Raw genomic sequence first — 17,950 nt, 5'->3', positions numbered from 1 at the left:
GCGCCAAAGGTGTTCGCGGACCCCAGATAATCCCGTCAGGTGCCTCGTTTTTTTTCATTGTCCCACTGAGAAAATCCTGATTACTGATGAAAGTGAGTGTGAGGGAGAGGGACTGTTTGTAGGTTAGTGAAAGATTGCTGAGGCTGTGGATAAGAGGATTTGGGTGGAATTAGTGTCATTCCTCTATCGCCGCGAGGAATAGATTCATATCGATTTTAATCAGCGACAGGATAACAAAGCAGGCAGATTCCCGGGGAACAGCGAAGAGGAGTGAATGGACAGGAGACGAAGATTCCTGCAGATCGTCGTGGCTGGAGAGCCGTGAGGAGATACCTCCAAGCTTTCCTCATGCCTCTGCCCTGCTGTGAGGCTTCACTCTCATCCAGGAGCTCCACAGAGGAGGAGACGCCCAACCGCCGTGGGACGTTGGACCAGAAGCTCTGGCTCTGAGCGTGGATGGTCTGGCTGTCGAGTCCTGGAGGCGGAGCAGGAAGCTCGCTGCGGCGGGGATGCTGCAGCTGTGTGGCTCTTGGCAGGGAGACCTGTGAAAAATGAAGGTGGACGCGCTGACCTGCCTGGCTCTGACGGCGGCCAGCCTTGTTGCCATGGTGAGCGGCGGCCGCAGCTCCAACCGCAGGAGACACAAGGAGGTGTTCCTGGGAGAGAACAGCAAGTTCAAGTTTGGAGGGTGAGACACACGTAGCAGTTAAAGTAGTGATTTAAGTCAAAGTATCTCACAGTTTTTGTCATCTTAACAGTGAATGAGAGATGAGGAGACAGATGGAGACATCATATCTGTAATCTCCCTCAAACTAAACTATTAAGCAAACACAAATGCCACATTTCTATCATATTGCTTATGCTGGTGAAGATTCTCAGTCATCCAGGTCATGGTCATTCCAAAAAAAGTAAAAAAACAAAGCAACTGGACTAGTTTTCTGTAGTAGAAGACGTTTCGCTTCCTCTCCAGGAAGCTTTCTCAATTCAAAAAATCTGCAGTAATGTGGAGTAACAAGCTTTATACTGCTGCCTAACAAATTAATTAGCAAATTAATGAAATTGCATGTTGTCTAAGCCATTACAAGGCCTTTGTTAGGCAGCAGTATAAAGCTTGGTACTGCACATTACTGCAGACTTTTTGAATTGAGAAAGCTTCCTGGAGACGAAGCGAAAAGTCCAGTTGCTTTGTTTTTTACTTTTTTTTGGAATATTATATTGCTTACATATTGCTTACTGGTGGTGGAGCGGGATTTAAAGGCAGTGAATGGAGAATTCGCTCCACCAGCTGTCAAAGCTGGACGGTAAAACCTGCTGGTGTCTCAGTTTCATTCAAGCCAAAGCCAAAAATGTTCGCTCAGTGGTAATTAAGGTCATAAATCTGTCTGTGTTCAGCATGTTATGGTGCCAGGGGTAAGACTGTTGTAGGTTTTTGCCAGGTTTGAAAATACTGAGAGCTGTATGAAAGAACGCATCACTGGCCACTTTATTAGGTACAGCTTGGTGGTACTTCATTGGGGGCCCAGTGAGTCTAGAGTCTCTAAATAAAGGATAACATTGGAGAAAAAAAAGATATTCCATGTGTTGAAAGGTCATTTAGCTGTATTGCAGTGATAACCAATCAGATGGTTTATGGTCCCCGGCCCTAAGACCTAGATGAAGGCAGCGAGTCTCCAGCCATCGCTCCATCTTCATTGGCTCATAGCTGTTCTAACACGCCCTGGACATCCCACTGATCGGCATTAAGTTTAATCACATTAGTTGTTTTTTACCAAAGTCTGGTACCTGTCTGGACAAAGAGACATTTCACAGCCAGTCCAACATACCTATTGCCTCATACAATGTCAAACTGCTAACTCCGTCAGGGACTGGCAGTGAGGTTTGGGGCCATGACTCAGTTATAAACATTGGTGTAGACGTCATTGTAGAAAATCCAGCTCCTTTAATTCATTCAGATATCCATCAACTGTCTGCATTCAGACCAATTTACATTTAAATTTAACCATTAAATAGGTGCCCAACTTTTTTTTTTCATTTTGTTTAATTAATTCAAGAACAGAGGCAAATGCAAGTGGATAATAATGGAAATTTCTCAGTATTCTTTCCAGCTTCAATGCAATATAATTAAAATTTGTAAATGTTTTTAAAAAAACATGCAATTTTGCTTTAGCCATGTCAGTTTAGTTTAAAATGGTGAATGTTAGCAAGATAGCTTAGATAGCTTCTACCTAACTTTTAAAGTTATGCTTTCTGGCTTTTTTTGTTCAAATGTTTTTGAAGCAGAGTATTCAATTTTAAAAGTTGAGCTATGACTTCATGCAAGACTTCGACTCTCATTTGCATGCTAGCTATTTAGAAGATGTCAGTTTCTAAGTGTCTTAAATAAATAATTACAGATTTGACTCTTTTTTGAAACAGATGGAACTGATGCTGTCAGATTACTTTAAAAAGTGTGATTAAAATACTCTAAATGGTCAGAAAGAACAATAAACTTAGCATTGCCACCGATGCTTTTAGGATGCTAATTTAGCTAATATTATTGTTAAATTAGGGAATTTTTATTTAATTTTCCAATAATTTAGCTTTGCACAACAGGCTTTTAAAAATTTATCCTGTGGAGCTAAAATGCATTTTATTAAAACAATGATGTTTTTTCATACTGCACAAGAAGATGTTTCAGAAATGCAAAATAACTTATGGTATGTTTAAGTAATTCATTTAATTTACATTAGTTTTAACCAAAACAATGTCGCTGAATACACATACTTCGCTTCCTTCTTCTAGTGTGTTTGCACCATTTCACCCGAATTTAAAATGAAAAATGCTATTTTTTTTCTTGACAGCAGTTTTACGGAACAACAACAGTATCATTAGAATCTGACCTGCTTTAGACACACAACACATTTGCAGGCAAATTTCTACAGTTGAATTTCTTCAGGAGAAAATCTGCAGGCACATTTTTTCAGTTAGAATGTTTGCTGGAGAATTTAAAGTAAAACAAAAAGTGCATAGGATAATTGCACAGGATAAATATTATGTCATATATTCATTGTCTAAAACTAATATATATATCCATGTAGTTTTTAACATTTCTTTACTATAAGTTAAATTTCTCATCTAAAGTATAAAGCTTCCTGTGTTTTGATGAATATTCAGAAACATTTGATTTTACAGCACAATGTTCTTTCCCAGTGTGAAAATCAAAGACTTAAATTTCAAGTGGATTAAATATGTTGCAAAGAATGTACAAAACATGACACGCATTTTGTAGACAAAGTAAGTTGTAATCATAATAATGGCTCTTTCTCTGACAACATATTACTCACACACAGGCACCCCTCAATACAATTCAGTTCAGGGCAAACAAAGTCACCTTTTACTGCTTTTAAAGCTAATAAAAATAAAGATTCAATGGGAAAATATGTGCAAAAGCGTCTTTTTTCCCCCTGGCAGTTAATGGGCGTGTTGCAGCGGTAAGATTACCTCGAGCCATAAAAATCGGAGCCATAAAACGGAGCCATAAAACGGAAAACCAACAATGCATAAAAAAAAAAATCCACATTAGAAATCTGCATCCAAAACCCCCCAAAAAATATCTGAAATCTGCTAAAATAAAATAAACTTTGGATATTGCTTAGAATAGACAATAACAGAACAGAAATTACCTTTATTGTCATTCAGTGGGGAAATCCAGGTGTCCCAGCAGCAAAGTAAAACAAAATACAATGTAGGCATGTAGGGAAACACAAAGGTGAAGATACCAAACAACAAATCAGAATAAGAGCCTGTGCAGTAAGAGTGAATTTGCAAAACAAGAAATAAAATACTGTACAGTTGTTAGTTGCTGAAAGTAGCATAATCATCACAATACAGAGTGCATCTGAGAAGATCATTGTATATATATATATATAGATAGATAGATAGATAGATAGATATAGATATATACAATATAGGTGGAAGTGCATGTATTGGAACAGGGCCTACAATGGTATTCAAATAAAGCTCCTGCCTCCTATGACCCTGCAGGGTGGGACTACTCAATGAAAGGTTGTATAAAATGAGCAGTCATGGATCAGTCTTAGATGAAATAAGACAAGTCTTGTTTCTAAGGACAGGTATGGATGGGGATTGAACCCATGATCTTTGGTTTACAAGACCAACGCCTTACCACTTGGCCACCACACCCATTTATGTGCATCTATATACAAGAACCTGTGTCTCCTCCGTCCCTCATACTCCAGGTTGGGTGGGTCTCCTTTTCTCAGGTCCTCTACCGGAGGCCTGGGAGCCTGATGGCTCTACCTAGGAATAGGCTAACTGCCTACTGCATATATATGATGAAAGTTTGGTCAGATGTGGCCACTGAGAAACTGAGCGAAACTGAGCGATTGTTTCAGATCCACAGACTGGAGCATATTCCAAAGCTCTCACGGTGATGACATCAACAGCCTGACTGAATGCATCACTGACTACATGAACTTCAGTGTGGAGAGCATTGTGCCTACACGATGGCTACGATGCTTTCCAAACAACCCCCGCTGGGTGACCCCGGAGCTGAAAGTCCTCCTGAACCAGAAGAAGAGGGCTTTCTACTCAGGGGACATAAAGGAGCAGCGTAGAATTCAGCGGCCAAGAAAGACTATGGGAGGAAGATGGAGGAGCAGCTGGTGCAGAACAACAATGTGTGGAGAGGTCTGAAGAACATCTCCAGCTTTGGGCAGAGGACCAGCAGGGCTGCAGACGAGTTAAACAGGTTCTTCACCCGTTTTGACTCCCTCATACTGGCCTGCCGTCAACCCTCCACAAGTCTCCAACCACCAGCCCCCCAGAGACCTACCATCCCCCCTGCCACCACTCTCACCAACCACAGACCCATCCACACCTTCAGCCCTACCTTCCTCTCCCCTCACAGTCACACCAATGCAGGTGAGAGGTCAGCTGACGAGGCTGAAACAAAAGAAAGCCTCAGGACCGGACGGCATCCCCCCAGGCTACTGAGGACCTGTGCAGATGAGCTCTGTGAGGTCCTCAGCTACATCTACAACCTGAGCCTCAGCCTGGGGGTGGTGCCCACCCTGTGGAAGACCTCCTGTGTGGTACCGGTTCCCAAAACGCCGCACGCCAGGGAACTGGCCGACTTCAGACCAGTCACCCTGACCTCCCACCTGATGAAGACCATGGAGCACCTCATCCTCTGATGAAGACCATGGAGCGCCTCATCCTAGCTCACCTGCGCACCGTGGTGAGCCCCACCCTGGACCCGCTGCAGTTTGCCTACCAGCCCAACATCGGAGTAGAGGATGCCATCATCTACCTGCTCCAGCGGGCGCTCGCCCACCTGGAGACCACCGGGAGCGCTGTGAGAGTCATGTTCTTTGACTTCTCCAGCGCTTTCAACACCATCAGACCGGTGCTGCTGAGGGGGAAGCTGGAGGACGCTGGGGTGGACAAACATCTAGCTGACTGGACCATCCACTACCTCACTAACCGCCCTCAGTACATGCAGCTGCACGGCTGTCAGTCAGAGGTGGCACTCTGCAGCACCGGGGCCCCCCAGGGCACCGTTCTGTCTCCGTTTCTTTTCACCCTCTACACCTCGGACTTCACCTACAACACGGACAGCTGCCACCTCCAGAAGTTCTCTGATGACTCAGCCATTTTGGGCTGTGTGTCTGAGGGGAACGAGCTGGAGTACCGGTCGGTCATCATGGACTTTGTGGACTGGTGTGAGAAAAACCATCTGTGTTTAAACACCAGTAAGACCAAGGAGACGGTGATGGACTTCAGGAGAAGACACTCAAACTGCTAAACAAAGACTCTATGCCTTGGCTGCCTGACTGAAGAAATACATGAAGGAGATAGAAGCCAGAAGACTAAACAGCCACCTGACCTGGAATATGAGGGGAGGGTGAGACAACAGTTTTTTGTATCCAGTCATGAATATAGGTGTGGTGGCCAAGTGGTAAGGCGTTGGTCTCGTAAACCAAAGATCATGGGTTCAACCCCCATCCATACCTGTCCTTAGAGCAAAGTTTGGTCAGTTTCCTTTAAGACTGTTGATATTGCGGCCAGCCCCCCAACATTTGTTTAAATAACGGAACGTCTGAAATCACAGTGCGCATGCCCAACACATACTCAGTAGACAACCATGGGGCACAAATCTTCTGGCCCTAAGCTCAGATCTTCCAATCAAAATACTGGAAATGCAGACATTACGTTTACATTCTGCTGGAAAGTGTGCGACCATCTGGTGTTGGTTGTCCTTGCTAGCTCACTGAAGGATCTATGTGAATCTTTTCTGTTCAATAAATGAACATTGTGAGTGAGCCTTTATTTGTAATTTTATGCATAACAATTAATTTACATTTAGCTTACATAAAATGGGATTTATAGTGTGTTGGTTGATGCTAATGTATCTATTTAATTTAACATTGATCAAAGTCAGGTTACTGCTAATAGGTATTGAATTTTTGTGCCCCCTTAAGTTATGATGCCACTGTATATATATAGATATATATATGACAAACGGATATGGCCAACCAACGGCACATTGCGATCATTGATAAGCAGCAGAGGACAGCTGTTGTGTTGGATGTGGCCATCCTGAGTGATGGAAAGAACACGAGAAACTGAAGAAATACCAAGGGCTCATGGAGGAACTACAAAGAGTCTGGAGGGTGAGGACAACAGTAGTGGTCATCGGAGCACTCGGGTCAGTAACTCTGGAGAAGTGGCTCCAACATATACCTGGAGAAACATCAGACATCTCAGTCCAGAAGAGTACAATCTCAGGAACTGCTAAGATCCTAAGAAGAACCATCAGGCTCCCAGGCCTCTGGTAGAGGACCTGAGAACTTTAGAGCCACCCGACCTGGAGTATGAGGGGAGGCTGAGAGAGCATTTTTTTCTTTATGCATACATGCAGGTGTGGTGGCCAAGTGGAAAGGCGTTGGTCTCGTAAACCAAAGATCATGGGTTCAATCCCCATCCATACCTTTATTTAGAATGCAGTTTAAGCCTAGTCCATGACTGCTAGTTTCAGACAAGCCTGTGGATAGACACCCAGCCTGCTTTAGTGTCCTTTACCTTGTCTTCGTTGCTGGTTCTGGTGTCTCTCATCTGACTATTGATAATATCTCACTGTTTCTGTGTGGGATTCAGTTCATGCAAATCAAGCACAATAACACCATGAGTCACTGGAGCAGCTTTTGGTACATTTAGGCAGTCTGGACTGGCACCAGGTTCTACTGGAAAATGAACCCAGCATCTCCATGAAGCTTCTCTGAAGAAGGGAGCTTGAAGTGCTCTAAAACGTCCTGGTGGACGGCTGCTTTACCTGTGGACTTCAGAAAACCCAGTGGACCAGAACCAGCAGATGACATGGCGCCCCAGATCATCACTGACTGAAAACTTCTCACTGGACTGTAAGCAACGTGGATTCTGGGCCTCTCCACTCCTCCTCAAGACTATGGGACTTGATTTCTAAATGAAACGCAAACTTTACTTTTAAATGAAAAGAGGACTTTGAACCAATGAGCAACAGTCCATCCTTTTATTTTATCTATTTTATATGTTTATTTCAGCAGAGACAATATGTAAAACAATGTTACATTAAAAAAAAAAACATTGTCCTCTCTATAGGCTCTCTGGCCTTAGGTCAAACCTCAGGCTGAGTCTCTGGTCAGGCCTTTAGAAGTCAAACTAATAATACAAACAAACCTATTTAAAATGTAAAATAGGACTTCTATGAAGAAAAATTGCGATGCATTAAAAGTTTCATCTAAGTCCAAGTTAGACACTCGTCTATTGGAGGCTCTAGAGGCTCTGAATCCAGCTGCAGTCCACGCCTCGGGAAAACTCTTAAACGGGCCTTTCTTCACAATCTAGCAGACTTTTCCTTCCACTCAACATTTTATCAACAATTTATCTGAATATAGCCGATATATTGCCAGCAGCTGTGCTATGTGCTTCCTTAGCTGTGTAGCACATAGCGTACGCATAATAAAAATCCTTGTTTATTGTTATTATCTAACATTAAGATTTTCTATATAAGTTTATTAGCTGTGAGCCAAATCATCAAAACTAGCAGACTTAAGAAATTATAATATATCACTCTGTGTAAAGTGATCAGTAATATTTACATTTATTGAGATGCGCCTGTAATTCTGTCTAGATTCAAGATTCACATCAGGAACCATTTCAAGACAAAATACAAACAGGTCTGATTCAGTAACGCTAAATTAAATTTGGAACAGTTTACACGGGATGATTGCCTCCTTCAGAGCTACTGTGGATTCACCTCCAAACCAAAACATTTTTTATCACTATTGTAATAAAGATCTGAGTGGTTATTTGGCTCACTGGGTGCATGTGGGTGTTGAGGGTTGTGTTTCTTCCTTTGTTACGGCTGAATGCAGCTGCTGACAGCTGCAGACATGCTGCCCTCATGTATTCCACTCTGATTATCAGCACTTCCATCTTTCTGAGGTCCAAACAGCTGATTAAATCTGCTGCTGGCTGTAATAAAAACCCACCTCCAACAAGAAAACATAAAGAACTTCACTTTCTGATGTTTGGGGGGGAAATTGTGAAACACGGTGTTACATTACTTCATTGTATTACTCAGATATGAACAAGTGGAAACATTATAGTTTGAACTGGTAGAAGTGGCTCTAATTTACATGTATTGTTATTAATGTTTAATTAGCTAATCTAATTATTCTAAGTTATCATTACCAATGTGATTAAAACATGAATATTAAACGTCTGCATCAACAGTGCAGTCGCTGACCGTTCGCTGAACACTCTGGGTGCTTTGAACACAGAATCCTGCTGCGCGACGAGTCTAACACTGATGTATCAAGTTAATCTCAAATGTTCCTCAGTATTAAAAAGTGATGTATAAAAAAGAAATAGAATTTTTTTTTTCATATTATTTAAATCAGTTAAAAAGCTCAATTTCCTTTTACATTTGAGTAGAAATGTAAGAGAACTTCTGTTATAAATACTTTTGATGCGATTTAACGGTTTCTAAAAACTTTCTTATGTTTGCACAAATGCAATTAAAAACTGAAGTTTCTTTCTTCATCGTTTGTGTTTTTATCAATAACTTTGTTTAAATAGTCATTTTACAAAAGCAGTTTGCCTCCTGTTGTCTTATGTTCACAATTACAGGTCGATACGTTTGACTGCGTCACCAAAGCTTTCCAGACAAACCAGCTTTGTCATTTGCAGCTCTGTTTGATCACCTGTGCACTGCATGTTTGCACATGTGTTTGTCTTTAAGTCGCTAGTGATCAAATAACTCAGTCACACCTGTAACGGTAAAGCTCAGGTCCTCTCTTCAAATCCTGACAGTCATTACAATTATCATCTGAAAAGATTGTGATTTATTTGGACCTAAAACCATAATGTGTGTAATTTTATTAATATAGTTCACTCATTAGCCCCCCTTTTGTATTTCAAACATTTGGTTGGTGGTTTATATCAGACCTACACTGCAACAGAGGGCTGTAAAACAAGAAAAGCAACAAAGCTCAGAGAAGAAGAGCAAAGATGTTTGCATAAACACGTCTGTCTTTAGCTTTTATGGTTTTGGCTGAAGGGGAGCAAGCTGGAGGTGAGGAGTGAGAGGGTTATAATAGAAAACCACACACTGTGTTCTCTTTAATTAAGCCTGCAATTACAGCCTAAACTTTGCATTGCAGACGCATCGATTACAAGCTGAAGAGACAAGACAGCACCAAAACGCTGCTAATAAAAAGTGAACAACTGCTGAGGATCGAGGAGCACGACTTCGCCATGAGACCAGGCTTTGGAGGTCAGAAGCATAAAATAATAATAATATAACCCTGCAGACCTATAGTTTAACAGACAATAGCTTTCCTCATTTCATCTCTGATCCCTGATGATTTAATCCACTCACTCACGCAGAGAAAATCACTCCCATGCTGACGATGCCAGAGCTTTGATGATGGACACTAGGTCACTTAGACAACGGATGTGTCAATCCAAAAATCAGCAGCGCTGACCCAGATATTGCCATTGTGTGGCGGCACAAGTGTGTGAGTGTTAATGCAGTTTGGCAATACAGCAGTGAGCTCACTCAGATGTGATTGAGACCTGCTGTGTGTGTGCGGTGTGAGTCGGGGGGATTCGTGGGCATTAATCTGGATTATATTCCAAGTCTGCAGCAGATGGAGGGGTGGGAAACAAAAGGTCAACTGCAACAACAGCCATTATAGAACAATGCATGTATGTACAAAAATACACACAACATATATGATACAGTTTGTTAAATATTAATATGTTAATAAACTACAAACTATTATAGCAGATCTAGATCTGGTCAGGCTTCTGTAGTAATGTTTAAACACTTGCTACTCCCACCCATGATGTTTAATGCCCCTCACCGCTTAAAGGGGCTTCTGTTCTGACCAGTGGGATTGTGAGGACTAATTCTGAACATCCTGTACCTTATCTGATGTAAAACGAAGGATTCAGTTCAGAAAAACGAGGAAGACATCTGGAGGAATAAAACAAAGTGCAAACTGTTTGGATGATGAAAAGACGATAACGTAATCATTGTTTTATGTGAAAATGTTCTGGTTAACCTGAGAGTAAATTGGTACAGTATCACAAGGGTGACCGTCTACTGTGAGTTGGCATTAAGCAGTGTTAGAAATTCTCATTGAAGAATTGAGATAACGGCCAGTCAGTGTGTTCATCATTACCCTGTACTCTAAAAAAAACCTGCATTTAGACACTGAGGGATCTGGGGTGTGTGTTGCTGGCTCCGTTGCCGGGTATATCTTTCTCACACCCTTGTTCTCCGATTTCAATCCGGAGTTTGAGGCCTGGAGGAGGAGTGGGCCACTTAGCCAGGGTCTGGTCTGAAGATGAGGGGGTCAAGTGGGGTTGGCACTTCTGTTCTCCCTGGGGTGTGGGGCTTAAGGAGGGAGGGCTGGGTGTGGGGGAGGCAGCACCTCCGGCTTCGTGGAGTGGGCTCAGGTTGGCTAGCCTGTTCGGATCGTGTTGGCCCCATCTCCGGGTGGATGGGCTCGAGGTTTGTCCAGGTTGGGATCGTGGTGAGGGGTTGGGGCTGGAGTATGGATCGGGTTTGCAAGATTTGCGATTTTAACTCCTACATAATCAATTTATTACTAAAGATAACAGCTACTCAAGCTAGCAGCTGCACAAGCTAACTGCTACTTAAGCTAAAAGCTACCCAAGTTGTGTTCACCATTAAAGCTAACTGCTACCCTAGCCAACAGGTACTCAAGCAATTATTTCTAAAGCAAAAGAGGATTAAAGTTAATGGCTATTTACCCAGCAGATAATCTTGATTTAAACAGCTAAGCTAACAGCTACTCAGACAATGAACCATTTCAGATCAAGTTTTCCACCATATAAAACAAACTAGTGATACAGCCTAGTTGTTTATAATTTTTTTGTTGTAAATAAAGTTCTTCAGGTTAGCTGATTATTAATGTGCCTCTAACATTTAGCCAACTTTTTATAAGGTTGTTCATGATCAAGCTTTTTAATCTACCCCAAAAGAGAATGTTACATTTGGAGCGCTGCTCATTTATGTTTTTCATCCAATCTGCCAAGGAAGGTATAATCTCCCAGTTGAGTTTGCAGCACAAGTTATTTTGACTAACTGCTGTTTTATTTTTATTCTTCTAACAGATAATCAGTGCATAATATATCTTTTTAAGAAGATTTTTTTTCCCCTGTATTAGCAAACTTTAAATTCATAGGATAAATTAAGGGAATTCTTTTTGTCAAATGTTGACCTTCACTTTGACCTTTTTACCTTCAGTTTTTGTACAATATGACAAGAACTGTGACGACAATGTAAACAGGAACTTTTTAAAGACAATACTGTAATAATTTTGCTTGTGACAGTTTCTTCCTTTTGCTCTCATCTTGAATTTATTATTTTAGTCCCTTGACTCCATTCAAAGGTTAAAGGTAAACCTTATAGGTTACATTTAATTCACTGATATGATTTTAATCCCCTTAAATCTAGATGCTGAAGGTGTCTTTAAACTCTCATGGGTTCTCTGTTGCAGTTTCTATGCTGTCTGTCTGTCTCTGTGGCCTTGCCCATCATTCCGGGCGGGGTCACCGACAGCCCTACTGTCTGTTCCACATCGCTGCGGCATTTCTTCACACTGTAATTTAAATTTCATCAGTTTTCTCTCTCTGATAAGCCTCTAGCGTCCGTATGTTTGTCTCAGACACGAGGAGCTGAAGATTTAAAACCATTCCTCTCCCCAGACACCTCAAGGGGCAGCCCGCAGGCCAAAAATACTCCCTGTGACATTCAGTGTTACTTCTTGCACGTGTTATGACTTATGTTTCGAATTCCAGGTCAGCCTTTAAGGGATGCTTATAACATCTAAATGCATCCTTAAATAAAACTTTATTCTAATCCAGTCTCTCTGCATTTGTTTTACACAGTATTTACAAATGTTGACTGGTTTCCTGCTAAATGCTGGTATCATTTGAACTTCATTTGTCCCCAGTTTCAGACGACTCTGTTTCTGATCTATAGATACAATAATCCTCTAAAAATATTTTTTTAACACAGCAGCTACTTTAAGAGTTGTTGTCTTTGGTTTGAAACATGGCCCCTCTGAAATTAGAAAAATGTAAACTGGAATCCACCATAAATCTGCGGGCTATTTTTAGTTGGAAGTCGGTGTAGCCAGGGTGAGAGAGGTTGTAGAAATGAACTTCTACTAGCAATCAGCTCATATATTATGAGCTACTTACAATTTTACAAAGCAAAGCGATTAATGCATTGATTTGTTAAGTCAGACAGTTTTTGTGCTTTGTCAATGACTTTGAATTTCACCCATTGTCCCACTGATTCACATTAAATCCTATCCCAAAAAGGCAACCCTGTGTTGGTTTATCTGCATGCATTGAACGGGAGGAAAGCTGTCAGGTATTGTCACAGAAACAACATAAATGTGGCGACTTTAAGCTCACTTTCTAATAATACTTTGGCCATCCTTCCATGTAATGACAGTAGTTGTGTTTTTATAATATAAAACTGCTCCAAGATGAGAATATATACAGTGCTGAGCACATTTCTGGGCTCCCACGAAGAAAATCAATTTAAAGCTTTTAAATCAATCCATCTCTTAGAAATCAATTCAATTTTATTTATATAGCACCAATTCACAACACACGTCATCTCAAGGCTCTTTCCAAAGTCAGACTCCATCAGATCCTCCAGGTTGGTGAGAAAGTTTCCTCTCTAAGGAAACCCAGCAGGTTGCATCAAGTCTCTCCAAGCAGCATTCACTCCTCCTGAAAGAGCGTAGAGCCACAGTGGACAGTCGTCTGCATTGTTGATGGCTTTGCAGCAATCCCTCATACTGAGCATGCATGAAGCGACAGTGGAGAGGAAAACTCCCCTTTAACAGGGAGGAGAACCTCCAGCAGAACCAGAACCAGGCTCAGTGTGAACGCTCATCTGCCTCCACCCACTGGGGCTTAGAGAAGACAGAGCAGAGACACAGAAAGCACAGAAGCTCACATTGACCCAGGAGTACTTTCTATGTTAGAGAAGGCAGAGCAGAGACACAGAAAGCACAGAAGCTCACATTGACCCAGGAGTACTTTCTATGTTAGAGAAGACAGAGCAGAGACACAGAAAGCTCAGAAGCTCATATTGACCCAGGAGTACTTTCTATGTTAGAGAAGACAGAGCAGAAACACAGAAAGCCCAGAAGCTCACATTGACCCAGGAGTACTTTCTATGTTAGATGGTAATAGAGGATGATCTGCCTCCCCTGATGATGTCACAGCTAACAGGACACCAGACCAGGTGTACCTTCTATGAAGAGAAAAATAACAGAGAACAAAAAGTTAAAAGCTGAAATAACAACAAACAAAGCAGATTGGAGAGCAGTAGGAAAACTCAGCAGAGAGACATAGACCCTGATGTCCTCCAGCAGCCTAAGCCTATAGCAGCATAACTATAGAGGTAGCTCAGGGTAACATGAGCCACTCTAACTATAAGCTTTGTCACAAAGGAAAGTTTTAAGATTAGTCTTAAAAGTAGACAGGGTGTCTGCCTCATGGACCAAAACTGGGAGTTGGTTCCACAGGAGAGGAGCCTGATAGCTAAAGGATCTGCCTCCCATTCTACTTTTAGAGACTCTAGGAACCACCAGCAGACCTGCAGTCTGAGAGCGAAGTGCTCTGTTAGGAACATACGGGGTAATCAGAGCTCTGATATATGATGGAGTTTGATTATTAAGGGCTTTATACGTTAGAAGGAGAATTTAAAATTCTATTCTTGATTTAACAGGAAGCCAATGAAGGGAAGCTAAAATTGGAGAAATATGATCCCGCTTGTTGATTTTCATCAGAACTCTTGCTGCAGCATTTTGGATCAGCTGAAGACTTCGAACTGCATTTTGTGGACTTCCTGATAGTAAAGAATTACAATAGTCCAGCCTTGAAGTAACAAATGCATGGACTAGTTATTCAGCATTGTCCTCCGAACAGGGGTAAAAATGGAAAATGTAGGGGTAAATTAACTGGGATTTCAGACCAAAGCATTGTGGTTATATAGACCACAACTGGGTGACTACAATGTGAAAAGGAAGAAGTGAAAAGCATATGTCCCCTTTAAGACTTTTTACCACAACTTTCCCTGTGGTTCTAATAAACACTATCTGCGGTCTTTTAGCCCACGTTGTTCTGTGTTTAGCCATGTTAGCAGTCCAGAGACAGAGGCAACAGAGCTGTGGCTGATCTGTGTTTACTGTCTTTACTGTGTCACTGATTAAACAATTTACTTTTCTTCTGAAGAGAAATAAATGTTACATTCAGTTCTTGCTATGACATAATTCAGCTTGACATAACAGATTTAGCATCGGTAAACCCCGGATCCGTGACACTTGCTACTGTTATTGCTCCATGTCTGTTTTTTCTCTTTTAAATCTGGCCCAGAGAGATGATATCCATGCCTAATCCGACTTACAAAGCTTAGATTCGCAGAGCCGTAATCAGGTGTCTTTGAGTCACTGAAAAATATGAGAATGTCACAGAGATTCAAAACAAGATTTGGTTTTGGTTTGTTAAAAGCTACCTGTGATGAAAGCTGGTTTTAAAGAGCTGCGACTGTTGTACAACAAGGAAATAAGCAGAGGAGACCTTAGGGAAGACCCAGGACTCCCTGGAGGGACTATACATCCTGTCTGGCCTGGGAACACCTTGGGGTCCCCCAGAATGAACAGGAGGATGTTGCTGGGGAGGGAAGTCTGGTTTTCTCTCCTGGACCCGACCCGAATCCTTCTGCTTTTTGCTTCTTCTACATTTCTGTAATGACCAGAAACAGAGGACCCAGAATTCAGCCAGACACAATCAGATAATGTAAGAAAACAGTTTATTGAGGAGTAAACTGCTGCAGGTCGTGGGTGAATCGCCAACGTCAGGAACCACTTCTTACATTCTGGGAGTGGGCTGTGATGCATCATCATGCAGGCTCAGAGGGTCAGAAGTCAGAAACAGGTCAGGAAACAGGCAAACAGGCAGACGGGATTCAGAACGCTGGATTTAACTCACTGATGGCTCGTAATAATCTGGCACTAATGACTGGTCTGAGAGCTGGTTATATAGTCCGAGGTACAGGTAGATCTGGTGAAGGCTAATGAGAACGGGGCGGAGCTGCACAGGTGTGACAGGTGGTGAATCAGACCAGCACTAGTGCCAAGATCAAGAAAATTTCTGTCCTCAGTTTGTTCTGGATTCAACAGACAACTAGAACCATTATGCCAATGGTTCTAGTTCAAAGAAGGAAAACTCTTCTGAAATGGAAGCTCAGAGCAGCGCTGTATCCTGTGGAGCAGGAGCGCTGCTGGACACTTTGTTCTCTGAGAGGAGATTTATTCACAGCAATTAAACACATCTTTAAATAAATAATGTCTGGACGATTGTGTAGCCTGAACAATAGAACCAGCTCAGTGTTGTATGTCACGCTCCAAAACCTCTTTGGTGCTGCTCCAAAGGCCCTAAATACAGATGCAGCCATTTGTCAGATCGTTCTGTTAGAGAGACATCTTCATGGACACGTCTGAGTGAAATATTTCGGCTCTGTGCCTTGAACTTCCTCTAACAGACGAAGCCAACGAGCCGCTGTCCATGTTGTTCCCAGCGGCACCAGTCGTTGTCGGGGTCACGCTGACGGTTCTCTCTGCTTTTAACAGTCCCTCGGGCTGAAAGCCGAGCTGCAGCAGAACTTTTACGGTCCTGGCCGTCAGTTGGGCTTCAGTAAATAAACAGTTTATTGTGCGGCAGGTCTGCTAACATTCAGCCAAAATGAACACCGCCTCAGAGACCTCTGCGTGGCTTTTTTCTCCCTGTGATCCATGAAGGCTCCAGCAGGAATGCCACGTCCAGGTCAGGAACATCACCTGTGAGACGTGTCCTGTTCCACATCACTGCGGCATTTCTTCACACATCCGTATGTTTGTCTCAGACCCGAGGAGCTGAAGCTTTAAAACCATTCCTCTTCCCAGACACCTCAAGGGGCAGCCCGCAGGCCAAAAATACTCCCTGTGACATTCAACCAATTCAGCCAGGTAGACTGGTTCTAGCTTCAACTGTGCTGATCATATGGCTATTAATTCAAATGGTTTGAGCAACAAAAAAATTAAAGAGGTTTGCAGTGAAATGCATCGGCTCAATCTGCAGGAAAATGAAGCTCCATTTAGAAAACTTAGGTTAGAAAACTAATTAATAAATGATTCATCAATCAATGAATCCGTGGCATATAAATAAACTGAATTCAGTTTTTACCATGAAGGCAGCTTCAAATGCCTTCCAGATGTGTTTTAAGAAGTTGTCTGTTGCACTTTAAATGTGAATTGTATTATTTTTCTTATTTAGGAACTCATTAAACTTTTGAAATAATCTATAGTTAATCCATGATTAGTCATAACTTTAACTAGTGGTGGATGTCTGAAATGTATGTTTGTGTTTTGCCTTTGCAATAGAAAATTAAATATCTGAGACCTTGAAGGAGAAAGCAGGTCTAAACATCATCCAATAGTTTTACATTTACAACAGGGAATAATGGCATATTTCTCCCCTCTGAGAATAAAAGGCCAAGCAAGAAAACTATTAATTACAATTTCTTGTAATTGATAATGGCTTGTGTCCTGTTGCCTGCAGCTTCTGTAGTGCGGCTGAGCTCTAATGCTCAGACTGACATAGAAAAAACATAAAAAATAATCCATGAGGAATTTCTGCCCAGCCACTCTGAACCAGGCTTGAGAAACCTGCCAGATTTGGTTTGGCCCAGTCTTCTTGTCTGGACCTTGTGCTTTGCTATGTTTGTTTAATTCTAAGTAAAACTCCTGCAGGACACTTTGTTTCCCATTGAAATGGAGAGAGAAAAGATGCAGCTTTGCTCCATTTCTACTGAACCAGAACCAAGGTGCTCCAGCTTCACCTCCCCAGGCTGACAGAACCCCTAAAATCCGTTAATCTCTTGTTCTGTTCAAAATTTGTGAAGGTTTTGGTACCAAAAAATGGATAAATTCCTGCTTTTAATTCCCTATTTTGCATGCAAACCTGGAACCACAAATTTACAGATCTAAATTCAAACCTGAGCAAGACCAGAATCTTTGACATAGTTACTCCTTTAATCAGTTTAGACGTGATTGTCAGAGCAAAAGCACCTTTTGAAAATAACAATTTTTAAGCAGGTATTAAAAACACTTTTCAGTAAGCCCACATTTCTGTATTAAAAATGTGTTTTTATAGGTCTGACGTAATATTCTTCTCTTAAATCTCATGTTTTCATAGGATTCTCATGAAAAATCATTATAATCAACAGAAACAAAGGCTTGAAAACATCACTCTGCCTAAATAATCTATAAAACGTGTTTCATTTGACTAATTAAGTTACAGAAATAAATGA

General features: G+C 41.7%; 1 protein-coding gene and 3 non-coding genes across 4 annotated transcripts in view; 3 read left to right on the top strand and 1 right to left on the bottom strand.

The window, feature by feature from the left end:
- The first annotated feature begins 86 nt into the window (after window positions 1–86).
- The window catches only part of LOC105920600 (gamma-aminobutyric acid receptor subunit rho-3), a 26,494-nt gene continuing 8,630 nt past the window's right edge, over window positions 87–17,950 (top strand). The window contains exons 1-2 of the mRNA XM_012856207.3: window positions 87–688; window positions 9,705–9,817. Coding sequence (XP_012711661.2) covers window positions 552–688; window positions 9,705–9,817 — 250 coding nt within the window. The 5' untranslated portion in view covers window positions 87–551. The remainder of the gene's footprint in view (window positions 689–9,704; window positions 9,818–17,950) is intronic.
- Window positions 4,111–4,182, bottom strand: trnat-ugu. Its single transcript has one exon. It is a non-coding gene; the product is annotated as a tRNA-Thr (tRNA).
- On the top strand, window positions 5,943–6,014 carry trnat-cgu. The gene has a single exon. It is a non-coding gene; the product is annotated as a tRNA-Thr (tRNA).
- trnat-cgu lies at window positions 6,922–6,993 on the top strand. Its single transcript has one exon. It is a non-coding gene; the product is annotated as a tRNA-Thr (tRNA).

This window comes from Fundulus heteroclitus, chromosome 21, assembly GCF_011125445.2.
Source record: "Fundulus heteroclitus isolate FHET01 chromosome 21, MU-UCD_Fhet_4.1, whole genome shotgun sequence".
NCBI lineage: Eukaryota > Metazoa > Chordata > Actinopteri > Cyprinodontiformes > Fundulidae > Fundulus > Fundulus heteroclitus.
Note: the sequence above shows the minus strand (reverse complement) of the source record. Positions and strands in the feature narration are given on the sequence as shown.